The 13322-nt window shown below is 41.1% G+C and overlaps 2 protein-coding genes across 3 annotated transcripts; one reads left to right on the forward strand and one right to left on the reverse strand.

The window, feature by feature from the left end:
* Positions 1-1722: 1722 nt before the first annotated feature.
* LOC100825017 (60S ribosomal protein L13-1) lies at positions 1723-3853 on the reverse strand. Its single transcript, XM_010235405.3, has 5 exons — positions 3699-3853; positions 3331-3458; positions 2686-2819; positions 2302-2460; positions 1723-2207 (listed from the first exon to the last, which is right to left on the reverse strand). Exons 2-5 carry the CDS (start codon positions 3437-3439, stop codon positions 1983-1985), a joined length of 627 nt encoding a protein of 208 aa, XP_010233707.1. The 5' UTR covers positions 3440-3458; positions 3699-3853; the 3' UTR covers positions 1723-1982.
* Positions 3854-5346: 1493 nt separating this feature from the next.
* Positions 5347-10142, forward strand: LOC100826568 (signal peptide peptidase 2). Of its 2 annotated transcripts, none has more exons than XM_003573299.4 (12): positions 5347-5505; positions 5801-5937; positions 6044-6159; positions 6290-6441; positions 6540-6625; positions 7245-7372; positions 7514-7564; positions 7950-8036; positions 8167-8236; positions 8872-9008; positions 9111-9188; positions 9736-10142. In XM_003573299.4, the coding sequence occupies exons 2-12, from the start codon at positions 5898-5900 to the stop codon at positions 9802-9804; spliced, it is 1014 nt and encodes a 337-aa protein (XP_003573347.1). In that variant the 5' UTR covers positions 5347-5505; positions 5801-5897; the 3' UTR covers positions 9805-10142. The 2 variants fall into 2 exon arrangements, with proteins under 2 accessions (XP_003573347.1, XP_010233708.1); XM_010235406.3 differs by having other exon boundaries at positions 5804-5937.
* Positions 10143-13322: the final 3180 nt, after the last annotated feature.

Genomic DNA, 13322 nt, shown 5'->3' on the forward strand with positions numbered 1-13322 from the left:
ATCGCCCCCTCCAATCTTCGATATTCAATTTTCGCTCCCCTCATAAGCACATCCTGGCTCCGTCATCCCTGGGTAGGCAGTGTCCAGCGCGAGCCTGGCTGCTGTAGTTATCGACCTACAAGATTACCATGAGCCAAGGCCGTTGGGGTCGCAGTCCAGGATCTACTGCACAGAGCTGGAGATCAACTCGCCCCTGTGGCAGTGAATGCCCAGCAGGCTCCGCAATTGGAGCCCTGATCCTTGACGGAGGTGACGAGTGATGGCCGCAGATCATATCGAGTCCGACGCCAGTCGACGGCCTAACTTGTGGAACTCTGTGGCGACGACGGGTTGTGGCACGTCGACGGCGCCGATCGAGAGTGAAGTTATCTGGGAGGTCGGTTCCGAGCACATGTACGTCCCGTCCAGCTCGATCCTCTGGGATACTGAGGTCTCCGAGGAAGTTCATTGCCGGCCAACTGGAACAAGGGTCGTGCTGCCTGCCGGAGGACAACGGACGCTGTCCTTGAACACCTGGAAGCTAGTGCCTATCGTCGACGCCTCGTGGTCCGCGTACTGCGCCAGGCAGCGCACGTATAGGGACCGCAGAGCCTCCGATCCTCCGTGGTGGCCCTGTTTGTTTGAGCTTCTGCTTCAGCTTTTGCTGTTTTTAGTTTTCTAAAAAGCACTTCTCCCATTTACACATGAAGCTGAGAAGCACGTCCCCCGGAGGTGCTTTCTGCAGCTTCTGGTGTAAACGAAAGAAATACTTTTTAGAGAGCTAGAAACACAACAAACTGAAACAGAAGTCCAAACAAACAGGGCTATAGTTTGAGCTTCTGCTTTTATAGATGCTCCTCATCAGCCCTGCTCCTGCTCGATCGGCTTTTATAGGCGAGCTGCCAGGATGAACAGAGAGCGACTTGTCTGACCGTCAACCAACAAGGCAGAGCTCCATTTTCTCGCTAAACCACCGTGCGACCAAAACCCAAGATTCCTTGAGAATGCTTGGAAAAAATTCCTGATCTGTTGACAACATTGGACACTGAGAATCCTTTTTTGCATACGGAACTAAAGTTATGGATCTGTTGAATTAATATGAATGCTTATCCCCTCCTTTTCGGGAAAACAAATGATTGCCTATGATGTCTTGTATAAAGAAGATGGAAGTATCTTGTGATTCTGAACTTGCAGTGGGCAGTCGTCAACAAGTTTCTCACGTGAATGTGCAGTAGAGACTAGAGAGTCGTCAACAAGTGCAGTAGAGAAATATTGAAATATGCCTAAAATATATGACCAATGCATAAAATAAGTGTCGCTGATTTAGTACAAATGATGGACTAGCCATCACCTATCACCTATTTAGTATTTACCAAGCTAGTAGTGCAAACCAAGAAACCCAATTTCCAGCAAGACACCCATTTGGGAATTGGGAGGAAGATTTGACGCCTTTCCCTACCATTAGGGAATTGGGAGGAAGATTTTGCACAAGGTCGATTTTCGTCGACACCAGTTTCAAAAGGAATACGATGTGCTTTCTAAGTTCGAACTGCAAATTTGCAGTAATACTGACAATTCTTTTACATCCGTCCTCACATATATACGTATGTTATGATCTTTTTAAATGCTACGGAGTACATTCTGCCTCATTCCACAGATCCAGGAATCTAATGAACCTTCCCAGAATTTCATATGCAACAGTTGTTCTATTGCAGAACAAAATAGTAAACTGCATATAGGCTGTTGCTTCAACATTCTACTCTTTGTAGATCTCATGTGGAGGTAAACAGATGTTGAGTTTTGACTTGACAAGCATGAATAACATTGCAGATTCAGAAATTGATCAGAAATGCACAAGGACTAAATCCAATGACTCACTAGGATAGGATGGCAGATCATGCAAATAAGTATATCAGGTATCAAACACAAGGTGTCCGAGCAGTCCAAAACAAAAATTTAGAAACTAGCACTTGGTGATGATGATAACAAGCTTAGACATCTCATCACTTCTTCTCATCCTTCTCAGCCTCTGCGGCCTTCTTCATCCGTGCACCGACCTGGCGCTGGTTCATCCTCTCGACGCGGAGCTTACCATAGGCCTTGAACGCCTTCATCTCATCTGTGACCTTCACAACCTCGATCGAGCGCTTCTCGCCACGAGTGATGGGCATGTACTCACCCTGGACCTGGGTGGCGGTGGCAAGCTCCTCAGGAGTAGAATCACCAGCCTAGGACAAAGAGCACAGTCAGAGGGGGTCAGAACACACAAGACTATATCATTAAATGATGAGTTACAAACAGAACAAGAAACCACAGCCATACCTTGACCTTGCGTGCACGCCTTGGGAAGATAACAAGCTTGGCCTTGTAGGTCTTGAGTCTCTGGACGTTAGACTGCATACCCTCAAGTGATCGGTTCTTGCGACGGTGGTCAACAGAAATGCCAATGGTAGGAGCGAGCTTCTTTGGGATGCCCGCTGCCTGCAGTTACATGGTATCAATGTCAGAAGATGGATACAGAATGTTATGTAATGCCAGCAAAACAAAACTGATACAAGAAACCATGGAATTCATAAAGTGAATTTTATTTTTCTAAAATTTGAACTTTGTCCATGTCCAACGGTATACCAATTAGGGGATCAAAATGATGTAGCATAAACAAGAGGCTATTCAAAGATGGAGGGAAAATAATAATCAAATAATCACCTTGAGCTCCTCAAGGGTAAAGCCTCTGCCAGCCCTTGCCTTCATGTTGTACTTGAGAGTCTGGCACTGCACAATGGGGCGAAGAGGTCCAGATGTCGGGCGTGGGAAGATCTTCACAGCCTTCTTTTGGCGAGCTGTACAGGTAATAAAATGTAAGAATATGGTTCTTCAAGATATTCAAACATGCAACAAGATCATGCCACAAAACATGTAATTGCAGTAACAGTGACTTGAGTGGTAACTGGCTAGCAAATCAGTCAATCATCAGAACAGATGTTCTTTCATCTCATTACATGAGATCCATCATAAGTAGAACAGGTGACATGGCACAAAACAGGAATGACAGGGACATCTAGTTCAGTAGCTAACTTGCGTCCAGCTACAGATGTTATGGTCCAGATACTATGAACAACTAATTAAACACGGTAACTAAACAGACAGAGCACTAGACATTATAGAACACTGTCTAATCCAACCACCAATCACAGCAATTAAACTCGCCACCACCACAAACATCCGCAGTTATCACTAGCAATACACAGATTACCCACTCCAGATTACAATATACCTGAGGAACAACGCAGCTATTCTCGCAAATCAGAAGAAAACAAAAAAAAATGTAACCCAGAGCTGGGGAATGCTCACCGATGCGGCGCCTTTGCTTGCGCGCGGGCTGGTTGAACCAGGTCTTGACATAGTTCTGCCAGTGCTTCTTGAAATGCCCGTTGGGGATCACGTTGTTGTGCTTCACCATCTCGCCCTCCCCTCCTTACCTGCAACCGAATCAACCGATAAATCACACAGCGAAGGGAGCGAGTTCATAGACTAAAAAACTAGGTGGCAGCAAGATCAACAGCGAATGGCGCGCGCCATGGCCATGCTACGGGCAACTTCCGGCTACAAGGACGGCGAATCTACTGCTACGACCGCGAGGAAAGCAAGCCGCGTCGCGCCATTTCATCGACCAGAGAGAGGAGCGACTAGAGTGAGGTGCGAGGAGGAGGACGACGAACCTGGAGACGATGCGGCGGCGGCGGCGGCGTCGAAGGGCAGCTAGGGTTTTGCGGGGAGTCGGGAGTGGCGGCGCGGGAGGAGGAAGACGATGAGGGACTTTATAGTGCAGGCCCGTGCGGGAGGGGGTAGGGTTTTCTTTCACGCGGATGTGAGGCTGCAGGTCCGGGCCCACTTGTAAGTGCTAAAGTCCATGGGCTTCGATATGAATGGGCTGGGCTTACGGTTCCCTTCACTGGAGGAATGGGCTGGGCTTGTAAGTCACTAAAGATTTTATTTTGCTGTCCTTCCGTCCTTCGAAAATAGGTTCTCCGCGCACACAAAAAAATTAGTAGTATGATATTCTCAAAAAAAGAAAAATTGTGACGAGATAAATTTATTTTCATCTTATCATGCCCTAAACTTGCACCGCCGAATGGTAGTAAAATATAAAGTACTCCGTAGAACGAGAGGGGGAAAAAAGGCATATACATGTCCACATTAACGAATCAACAGAGCAATTTGTCTCAAACAAAAAAAAAATCAACCGTGCAATGACCGATATTTTTATATGGTCGACTTTTGCGGACCAATTTTATGTGTCATGGTTGTCTTACACAATATCGCTTGGCTTATTCAAAACCATTATAAAAACGAAGTTGTAGTAACAACTGGTTGCGGGAGGACCCAAGTTAAAAAAATTATAAGATAATTCGATTCTTTTACTCTAGATATTGACATTTTATGTTGCGTTTTACATTGCGGTGGAATATGATGATAATCCAACTTGTTCAACAAACTTCTTAGCTGTTTTGCTAACTAAATACTTCTAAGCCGTTTCTTGTCATTGGAGTACTTAATTTTATCTTTTTGCTAACTAAGTTTTTACTGTTCGTGACTATTTCCCGTGTCAATTTAAAAGCTTAGCATAGCATGGTTCACTAACCACAAGATTGAGCCCTAATATTTGGTCCAGCTTAAAAGGCATATTTTGTGCAATGGTTGCTCATCTAAGCCGTCCTCGCTCGGCCTCAAATTTCCTCATTGTCTGACTAGTAGGATTAACATGTTACACGAGACCGAAAAATCATGTGAATATCATATTATTTCCTAATAAATGATGTTTCCTAATATAAGATACAGATAGAGGCATCCATTTTAAATGCTCAAAATAAACAAATCAACACTGCATATGAATAGTATATCATTTATTACGCAATAAATGCAAATAAAATGAGTACAAAGATAGAGACTAGTATGCCAGTATATATCCCTCCCCAGTAAGTCAAAAGGGGGAGAACAATCGAAAAGAAAGGACGCTTTTCGTGGATATTATATGCACTCCATCTAGGTATGTTCTTTGTCCGTATTTCCATCCACGTGCTCTTCATCAAAAGTTCGAATTGGTTAACATCGACAATCAATTTTAGCACGAACCGTTGTCGTGTCGGGGAGGACGTGTGATTTATGTTCCTCGTTTACTCCCCGCTAGCTTAAAGAATTATGCCAGTGACTAGTGACACTTGTGGGAGGGGCACAATTCGTTTAGAGTGTCAAATTCGGACAAACCACTTTGAAATTCAAACCAAAATGGAGTACGAGTCGGCATATGGATTTTGCGAAGGCTGAACAATCCTGACCGTGGCTGTTTAGGAAGGGACGGCCAGGATCCGAGATCCGATTCCGTCACAAACCAGGGGTTACGGCTACTACTACCCACAGGAAGCAGAAATCTTCCTCACAAAATCCTCTGTTATCGCGTACTAGCAAACGGATCCCGGCGGTCTGCACCCCGCCCGAATCCCTCCGCGATCGACATCGGGATTTCAGGTACGAGGTTCTAGTGATCTAGCCATCCGCGATGATTTTCGATCCCCAAAAAACCATCCTTTTTGCGGGTTCTGGACTAGATCCGTCCCCTTGCGGCGGATCGCCGGCGATGGGTACACCCCGTCTAAGATTGTTTTTTCGGTTCGTTAGAGCTGTTAGGGTTCGTCGAATGGAGAGGAAAGGAAAATAATCCAGCACGCAGAGTCTAGCTTCTGAAAAAAAAGGAATTTTTGCAGGGCAGCGACCTGAATTTCTGTCTAATTCACCGGTGTTGGTTTATTTTTGTTTGTTGTAGCAGGAGCACGGTACACTGAAGCACCTGGGCTGTTTTGGTAACTTAAGTTGGGGCGAGAGAACTACCCGGGTAATCTCCCTGGTTGTCTGCTGTGACAATGAAAACACATGAGGTTGCTGCCAACTTGGCTCTTGCTGGTATGTTTCTTCACCCTTCCTCATCGTTTTCTTGTTGTTGTTTTGACAATCTGACGGGGGATGTTTGCTGACTTGTAAGTCCTCATGTGTTCTGCGGCTTATGCAGGTCTGAGCTTGGCACCGCTCGTGATCAATGTAAACCCGAATTTGAATGTGATACTGACAGCATGTCTTGCCGTCTATGTGGGCTCTTACCGATCTGTCAAGGCGACTCCTCCCTCTGTGAGCAACATGTTTCTCTCTCTGTTCTTTCAATGTTAATGTACCTTCGCGGTCGCTACTACAATAGATTAACATGGAATTCTTATATATGGTTCTGGTCAACTCAACTTCTGCACTTGTTCTTATGCAGGAGACAATGTCCAAAGAGCACGCTATGCGTTTCCCTTTGGTCGGGAGTGCTATGCTTTTGTCGCTGTTCCTTCTATTCAAGTTTGTCTCCAAGGACTTGGTCAACACCGTTCTCACTGCCTACTTTTTCATTCTTGGCATCGCCGCTCTATGGTAATTTTAAATGTGCTTCAAAGCATTTTTTTACAGATGTAATTTCTTAGAAGTGTAACTGCATTATGAATACTTATGTGCCCTATTCTGTCACGCAGTGCGACGTTGCTTCCTTCTGTAAAACGTTTTCTTCCACAAGGATGGAATGATAATGTCATCGTTTGGCGTGCTCCATATTTCCACTGTATGGTTCCCACCTTCATTTCGATGCTTGCTCGTTTTGGTTGAATTCTGCATCTTACTCAAATTAATACAAATATATTTCTATCACTATCCCTAGGCACCATTTTGTTCCACCTCTAGTATTGCCAACTTTCCATACTCCAGAATTGTATGCTGCACAAGAGTTGATGTACTGCTTTATTGTGTACCATAACTAGAATGGTGTTCTAAAAAGTCAGCACCAATGCTTTTCTAGACCAATTTATAGAGTGAAGTGAAAGAAGATTTCTATCAGCTTGATGTTGCCCAGTACAGAAACCTGGGATAGCTTTTGTACAAAAATGCATAGAGTGAAGTGAAAGAGGATTTCTGTTATTTTATTAAAAAAAATAAGTGTCATGGAAATATTTTTTTTCGTGACAACAATTCTTATGATATGGAATCTCGTTTTTCTGGGTGTACTGGAGTCTGTATACATTTTGCAAGATTTGCAATGCTTTTGCTGCTTCTGGTGTAATAATATGACCCTTGAGTTTGTTATTAACTTCCATTTTACCGTATTTGTCATACTACAACATGGTATTCCCCCTTACAAGCTTGAGGCTCTCTGATGATTTAAGTCCATCAACTTCATATTTCAGCGCTCTCAGTGGAGTTTACCAAGTCTCAAGTTGTTGCTTCAATCCCCGGATTTTTCTTTTGCGTATGGTATGCCATGAAGAAGCATTGGCTAGCAAACAATGTTTTGGGAATTGCTTTCTGTATCCAGGTTTGTCCTTACTGCTACTTCTGGGTCAAGGTTAATATGCATTGCTAAAACAATCATGTGCTGAAGACTTCATAAACATGATCTGTTCTCCTCCTCGGATTTTATCTGCTAGAACCTTAATAGCCTTTTTCTATCTTGCAGGGAATTGAGATGCTATCACTAGGATCATTCAAAACCGGTGGTATTCTCTTGGTATGGATTCAGTCAAAGTTTGTACTGAATTGAAACTTATGCATTCCTTGTCTTTCCTCTCCTCACCTCTCTGCTATCGTAATCCTTTCTTTTGGAGCATGACATGTACATACGATAAATACAATTTATGGCAAATAGAATGATTTAATTATGATCTGTCTCATGAGTTAGATAATTTGGAAAGTTATACTAGTTTACTGACAATTCTACAGCCTTTTAAATCCTTGCTTCTGCATGGCTTTTGAAAAAGTTAGTCACAGTCATTTCATCAGTTGTGGATGAATCATACTCTATTATAATTCCACATATTGCAACTTAAACCTTCGTTGTTTATTTCTTAACTTTGTTATGTCAATGATTGCTAAACTTCCTTTTGCAATTTCAGGCTGGACTTTTTGTGTATGACATTTTCTGGGTGTTCTTCACTCCAGTTATGGTCAGTGTTGCCAAATCATTTGATGCTCCAATAAAGGTTAGGGTTCTGTCTCATTGATTTTTTTGTGAGAATTCTGTCTCAATGAATTCACTCTGCTGCCTTGATATTTTGTTCCCTTTTCATTAGAATAGTTCAACTCATCCTCACCTGCCTTTTTTTGGTGTAGCTTCTATTTCCAACTGCAGATGCTGCACGCCCATTCTCTATGCTTGGCCTTGGTGACATTGTAATACCTGGTTAGTGATAATAGACTGCTTAGTTTTGTCTCATGTTCTAGCGATACTGGATTTATTTGTCTGATTTATGATTAAATATCCAACAATTTTGTATTAAAGATAACTGGCTTAAGTTCCTTTTGCTGTTGATGTAAAAAAAATGCGTTTTCTGAATCTGAGGTCTGGTACTGTTGTCCAGATGTAGCCAGCAAAAATTAGCTTGAGAGTTGAGACTATTATTGTATATGTTTTGAAGAAAACCGTAGGAAAGATTCGGACAGTATACATGTATTAATATAATAATGGCAACACTATTGTATATGTTGGTTTTCATTCTTAGATGAATACTTGTTTTTTATAGAATAACAGTAACTACATGGAATCAAAAGTTCTACAGTGATGCGGTGATGCCCTTGCGTCCTCATTTCCCGATTTCTATGGATCAGTTTCATCGATCAGAATATTTTGTTGATATGATCTTGTGTGTACTATTAGTAGAATGAAAATAGGAAAAGCTTTTTGATGCGATGAACCAATAGTCTTTTTCCTAAGCAGTTCTACACCATCTGAGATAGACAAGCATGCAAACTCCTATGTTTACACAATCATGTATCTGCTTATACACATATAATGTATGTTTCAATTTCTGGCTCCAGGTATATTTGTCGCACTTGCCCTGCGTTTTGATGTCTCGAGAGGGATTAAGAACCGTTACTTCAATAGTGCATTTTTGGGATATACTGCTGGTATTACAGTAACAATAGTTGTGATGAACTTGTTTCAAGCTGCACAGGTTAGTATTTTCGTTATTAATGTTTCTTGTAGCTCTCGATGTCTGCCATCTCTGAAGTATTAACACCAGTTTCTTTCCTCATCTCCTGTTTTTGGTACGCAGCCTGCTCTGTTGTACATTGTTCCAGGCGTGACTGGTTTTGTCGCTGTCCACTCTTTGTGGAATGGAGAAGTAAAGCCGGTAAGTTGTTAACCCCTGACCGTGGCATTTCCTCCAGCTATCTACCATGTCCCTTACTTCAAACTCAAGTGTAACACAAGGAATACCATTAATGGACGGTGAACGCACAGCACACAGTGGTATATATTGCCAAAAAGTTTTGATGCTTGCTCTTAGTATGCTACGGTAAGATGCAGGAACGAATCAAATACTTGCGCATGACTTGCAAGAAAGGTATTGTATGGCAGTAAGATTACTTCCAGTAGAGCCGCTGCAGTTTGTTGTTCCAATATTCCGAAGTTTATTAGTCCTGGAACGAGATAAAAATAATTGACAAGCTGGATCCTGTCTGTGGTGTTCTTACGTTTAGTTAGCTATGGGTAAAAATCACTTTCTGATGACGTTGAAAGAAATAAAATTCTACTTCTGTCTGGCTTGAGCTAAAGAATTCTCAACACGCATACCGGTTACTGGCTTGTGCACCATCGTCTTTTCATCTCATTTCGTTCCATTTCCAATTTTATCCTGGCTACAAAAATGCTGTTGGTTAACTGTTTTACATTGCCAGCTACTGGAGTTCACCGAGTCCCAAGCGGAAGAAGAGGAAGCCGTCAAGGAAGGCAAGAAGGTGGAGTAGCGCTCTCAGGTGATCTTTTAGGACAAGTGAGGCCAGCAGCAGCTAAATAGGCTGCATGAACACCCGGCTCCCTTAAGAACTGAGAAATGATTCACATGACAGAACCTTTTATTTTGTTTCGAAACTTGTTGCTACTACAATTTGGTTCACTGAGAGTTGTAGAGCGGAAAAGGAGAAGAGATGCTAGAAAGCCAACAGTCAAGTGACATTTTAACCTCACCTTTTGATTTCAGACTTTGTTCATTATATGGTGGCAACCAAGGAAGGGCTTGTCTGAATTCTCATCTGCCAAACTTCTTCATTCCATGATATATACATATACCTTACCTGAAACCTTATTATACTTGTCTGAATTCTGAATAGGAATCTGACATGGTTTCCGCACTATTTTCCACCGAACTTTATTTGTGAGAAAAAGAAAATACTTTCTGCTGAAGGGCAGATTCGGTAGAAAGAAAATGCGAAAAATGGCGTTTGCTACTGTGAGGCGCAGAGAATGGAATCTGGTTCGTGGCTGAGTTTCAAAGCCATGCCGGCCGTTTTATATGGCTTTGCGGAGACAAGAGATTCTGCAGTGCTAAAGCTTGCCTTGTGTTTTTCTTTTCTTGGTCCGCACTGCAACTGATGAATGAAACTTGTATGGGAAGAAGAGCGCCCGTCAATCCATTATGTAACGGGGTGTTTGGTCTGGGGACTCCTGGTTTTATTTTTGTCCTCCAGAATTAATTTTGGCATAACAAGGAAGTACTTCCTCATTTTCACAAATGTGGACGTATTTGGTTTCGTTAAGGCAAAGATTTTGACCAAGAATTAGTACTTAACAAAGATGTGATTTTTAAGAAACGAAGTTTATAATCAATAAATTTGTCTTCAAAAGATTTTTCTGATAATTGTGTTTCCTATCATATAAACTACATATGAATAAAGTTATTATTGACCAAAGCATTGCCTCAATAAAAATCAAATACACCAACCTTTGTGAAAAGAAGAGAGTATATATCTTAATTTGCATTTTCGAATCCTATCTAGCTAGGTTGATTATATATAATTGCAAGTAATTTAGGCAGAGTTTTGCAATGGACTAACCCCACTATCCTAGTAATATCTCTAGGATGTTATTGTCGTCCCTGGATTTGAACAAGCTAGCTAGTTGGTCGTTGTTTCTGACTTCAAGGATCGTCCCTCAACCTCAAAGCAAGCATGCCACATTACTTTCCAGGATTCTTTTCGTGTTCATGCGTAAAATCTCACAAAAATTCGAGCTCCTTTGGCCTAATGCATGATCGCACCGTACGTACTCTGGCATGTTCATATTATTATTGTGTATTTGTGCGCATCGAGCTTCCTTTTCTTCTTCAGGTATAGAACCACATGCTATCACATGTGAGGGACATGTCAACATCACTATACGTACTAAGTTCTCTCCCTCCCTTTCCAGCTTTTGATCGAACGATGTAGGATCTCTCAGCGTCTCAGTGTGACAAAAAGGGCAAATAATGAAAATCAGTAAATGGAACTGGATGCAGAGGCCGGGGTTTTCCCCACTCCTTTTCCGAAAAAGAGAGAGAAAGGTACTAAATGGAAACAAAAGAATATTTCTCCATCTGGTTTTATTTGTAGCTAGTTAATTTCATGTGGAGTTGATCCATGCAAAATGATGGCCTGCAAATTAAAATGCAATAGAATAGTATAGTACTTTCATACAAATTTGAACAACTCAGTGACGGAGAGAGTACATGGTAACACATGGAAACAAGCTTAATTTAATTACACCTACTAGCTACTAGCTTGTTCCCTAGATGCACGCAACGGAATGCAAGGTAGCTAGCTAGCTACTGTTGGGCTAGATGCGAACGTGCCTAGCTAGCTTGTGATGCGGATGAAGCATATATCCATATGTATATATGCATGTAAGAGAAGGATGCATATTGTGAGCTAATAAACATTTGGAAGCATGAACTTCACATGAAAGGCAATCGATTTCTAGGAAAATATTGTAAGAAAATGGTGGTGGTGGTGGTGATCTAGAGCTAGCTATCACATTAGATATGTCACCCTGAATTATAATCTTGTTCGGTTCACTACATAATAGCTTGATTACCATTCTACATGAAAAAAAAATCTTAGATTTTCCATCAAGTGATACCTTGTGGATTTATCTTCGAAAGAAATTAATGGTAAATCATTAAGTTTTTAATAACCTATGGTTAATTTTTTTTTCTTTCAAGAAGTTAATTCCTTTACATCTTTAGCTTATGTCTCCAATTAGATTGAGCATCTTCAATTACCAACCCTTTAAATCCCATCTCTACTATCATAATGTTAATGGCATGGAAAATTATTAACCATCTAACAATATATGTAGAGGACAGGTACGGTAGATCGAGGTTAATGTACGTGTGGATGTAGGAGGAAGGAAGAAATGTGTGAACATGCATGCATTGGAATTAAAGATGGTGACGGCGATGGATGTTTCAACTCTGTCCTTTCGTGAACTCTTGTGATACACGTGTGGTTTGATTTTCTCATGCCACACAGCAGGTTAATTAGTATTTAGCAAGCTAGCTCTTGGAAGTTTCCTTGCAATAATGCAATATATATTATATATCCATACTTGTCTCTTTTTTTGAAACTTAGCAAAATTATTATTATACATTACCTAAAGCAAATCCATCCAATTAATTTGGTACATATACACATGCATATATGTTTTTATCATTTCTCCCCTCTATCTGATGTGCAACTATAAAGGTATCAATTAGCAAAATTAGTCAGAGTTTCTCTATTGCCTTTATTAGTACACATGGAAAGGTGATTTATAACATGATAATGACAGGAAGCTAGGACTAAGGTACATGCAGACAGAGACTCCAAAAACACACACACACACACACACACACACACACACACACACACACACACACACACACACACACACACACACACACACATATATATATATAAAGCATCAGGGGAGTGAGTCCCAATTAATCACTGTGAGATGGCCATAGAATTAAGTAATCTCTCAGTCCCATATTAAGTGACTCAAATTTTCTCAAATATGAATGTATCTATACTCAAAAAACGTCTAGATACATGTAATATAATGTCATTTAATATGAGACGGAGGGAGTATATAAAACAGAGATGCATATATGTTCTTTTTTATGGCAAAAGATCGGAATATGCCTTGTGATCTATATGCCTTTCTTTGCCCAATCACACACTCAATCTAGGTTGCATGCAGATCCAGCAAGGTCAACTTAACAACTCTCACAAGGTTTCAAAAACTTGTGCTCATGTAAAATGCTTGAGAGTCTTTTAATGCTTGTAAATACTTCTGTTTCCTAAGAAAAATAGTGCTAAAACAAACCGGTATGTTTACACGATATAAATTGGTGTCCATTTTTTCCATGAAAAACCTACAAAGATACACACAAAAAAAACCTTATCAATTCGCATGCATAATATTTTTAAAATTTTCTGGCCCAACATAAATTTCCTTTTACGTGCATTAC

The sequence above is a fragment of the Brachypodium distachyon genome, chromosome 3, assembly GCF_000005505.3.
Source record: "Brachypodium distachyon strain Bd21 chromosome 3, Brachypodium_distachyon_v3.0, whole genome shotgun sequence".
In the NCBI taxonomy this organism is placed as follows: domain Eukaryota; kingdom Viridiplantae; phylum Streptophyta; class Magnoliopsida; order Poales; family Poaceae; genus Brachypodium; species Brachypodium distachyon.

What these genes read in the sequence shown, in the direction of transcription:
- LOC100825017 (XM_010235405.3), bottom strand. Translation starts at nt 3,439, where the DNA reads ATGGTGAAGCACAACAACGTGATCCCCAACGGGCATTTCAAGAAGCAC. An exon ending in CAAGCAAAGGCGCCGCATCG is followed by an intron (nt 2,820 to 3,330) that starts GTGAGCATTCCC and finishes TTACCTGTACAG; the next exon opens with CTCGCCAAAAGAAGGCTGTG. An exon ending in TTACCCTTGAGGAGCTCAAG is followed by an intron (nt 2,461 to 2,685) that starts GTGATTATTTGA and finishes ATGTAACTGCAG; the next exon opens with GCAGCGGGCATCCCAAAGAA.
- LOC100826568 (XM_003573299.4), top strand. Translation starts at nt 5,898, where the DNA reads ATGAAAACACATGAGGTTGCTGCCAACTTGGCTCTTGCTG. An exon ending in CATTTGATGCTCCAATAAAG is followed by an intron (nt 8,037 to 8,166) that starts GTTAGGGTTCTG and finishes TTTTTGGTGTAG; the next exon opens with CTTCTATTTCCAACTGCAGA. An exon ending in TGGTGACATTGTAATACCTG is followed by an intron (nt 8,237 to 8,871) that starts GTTAGTGATAAT and finishes TTCTGGCTCCAG; the next exon opens with GTATATTTGTCGCACTTGCC.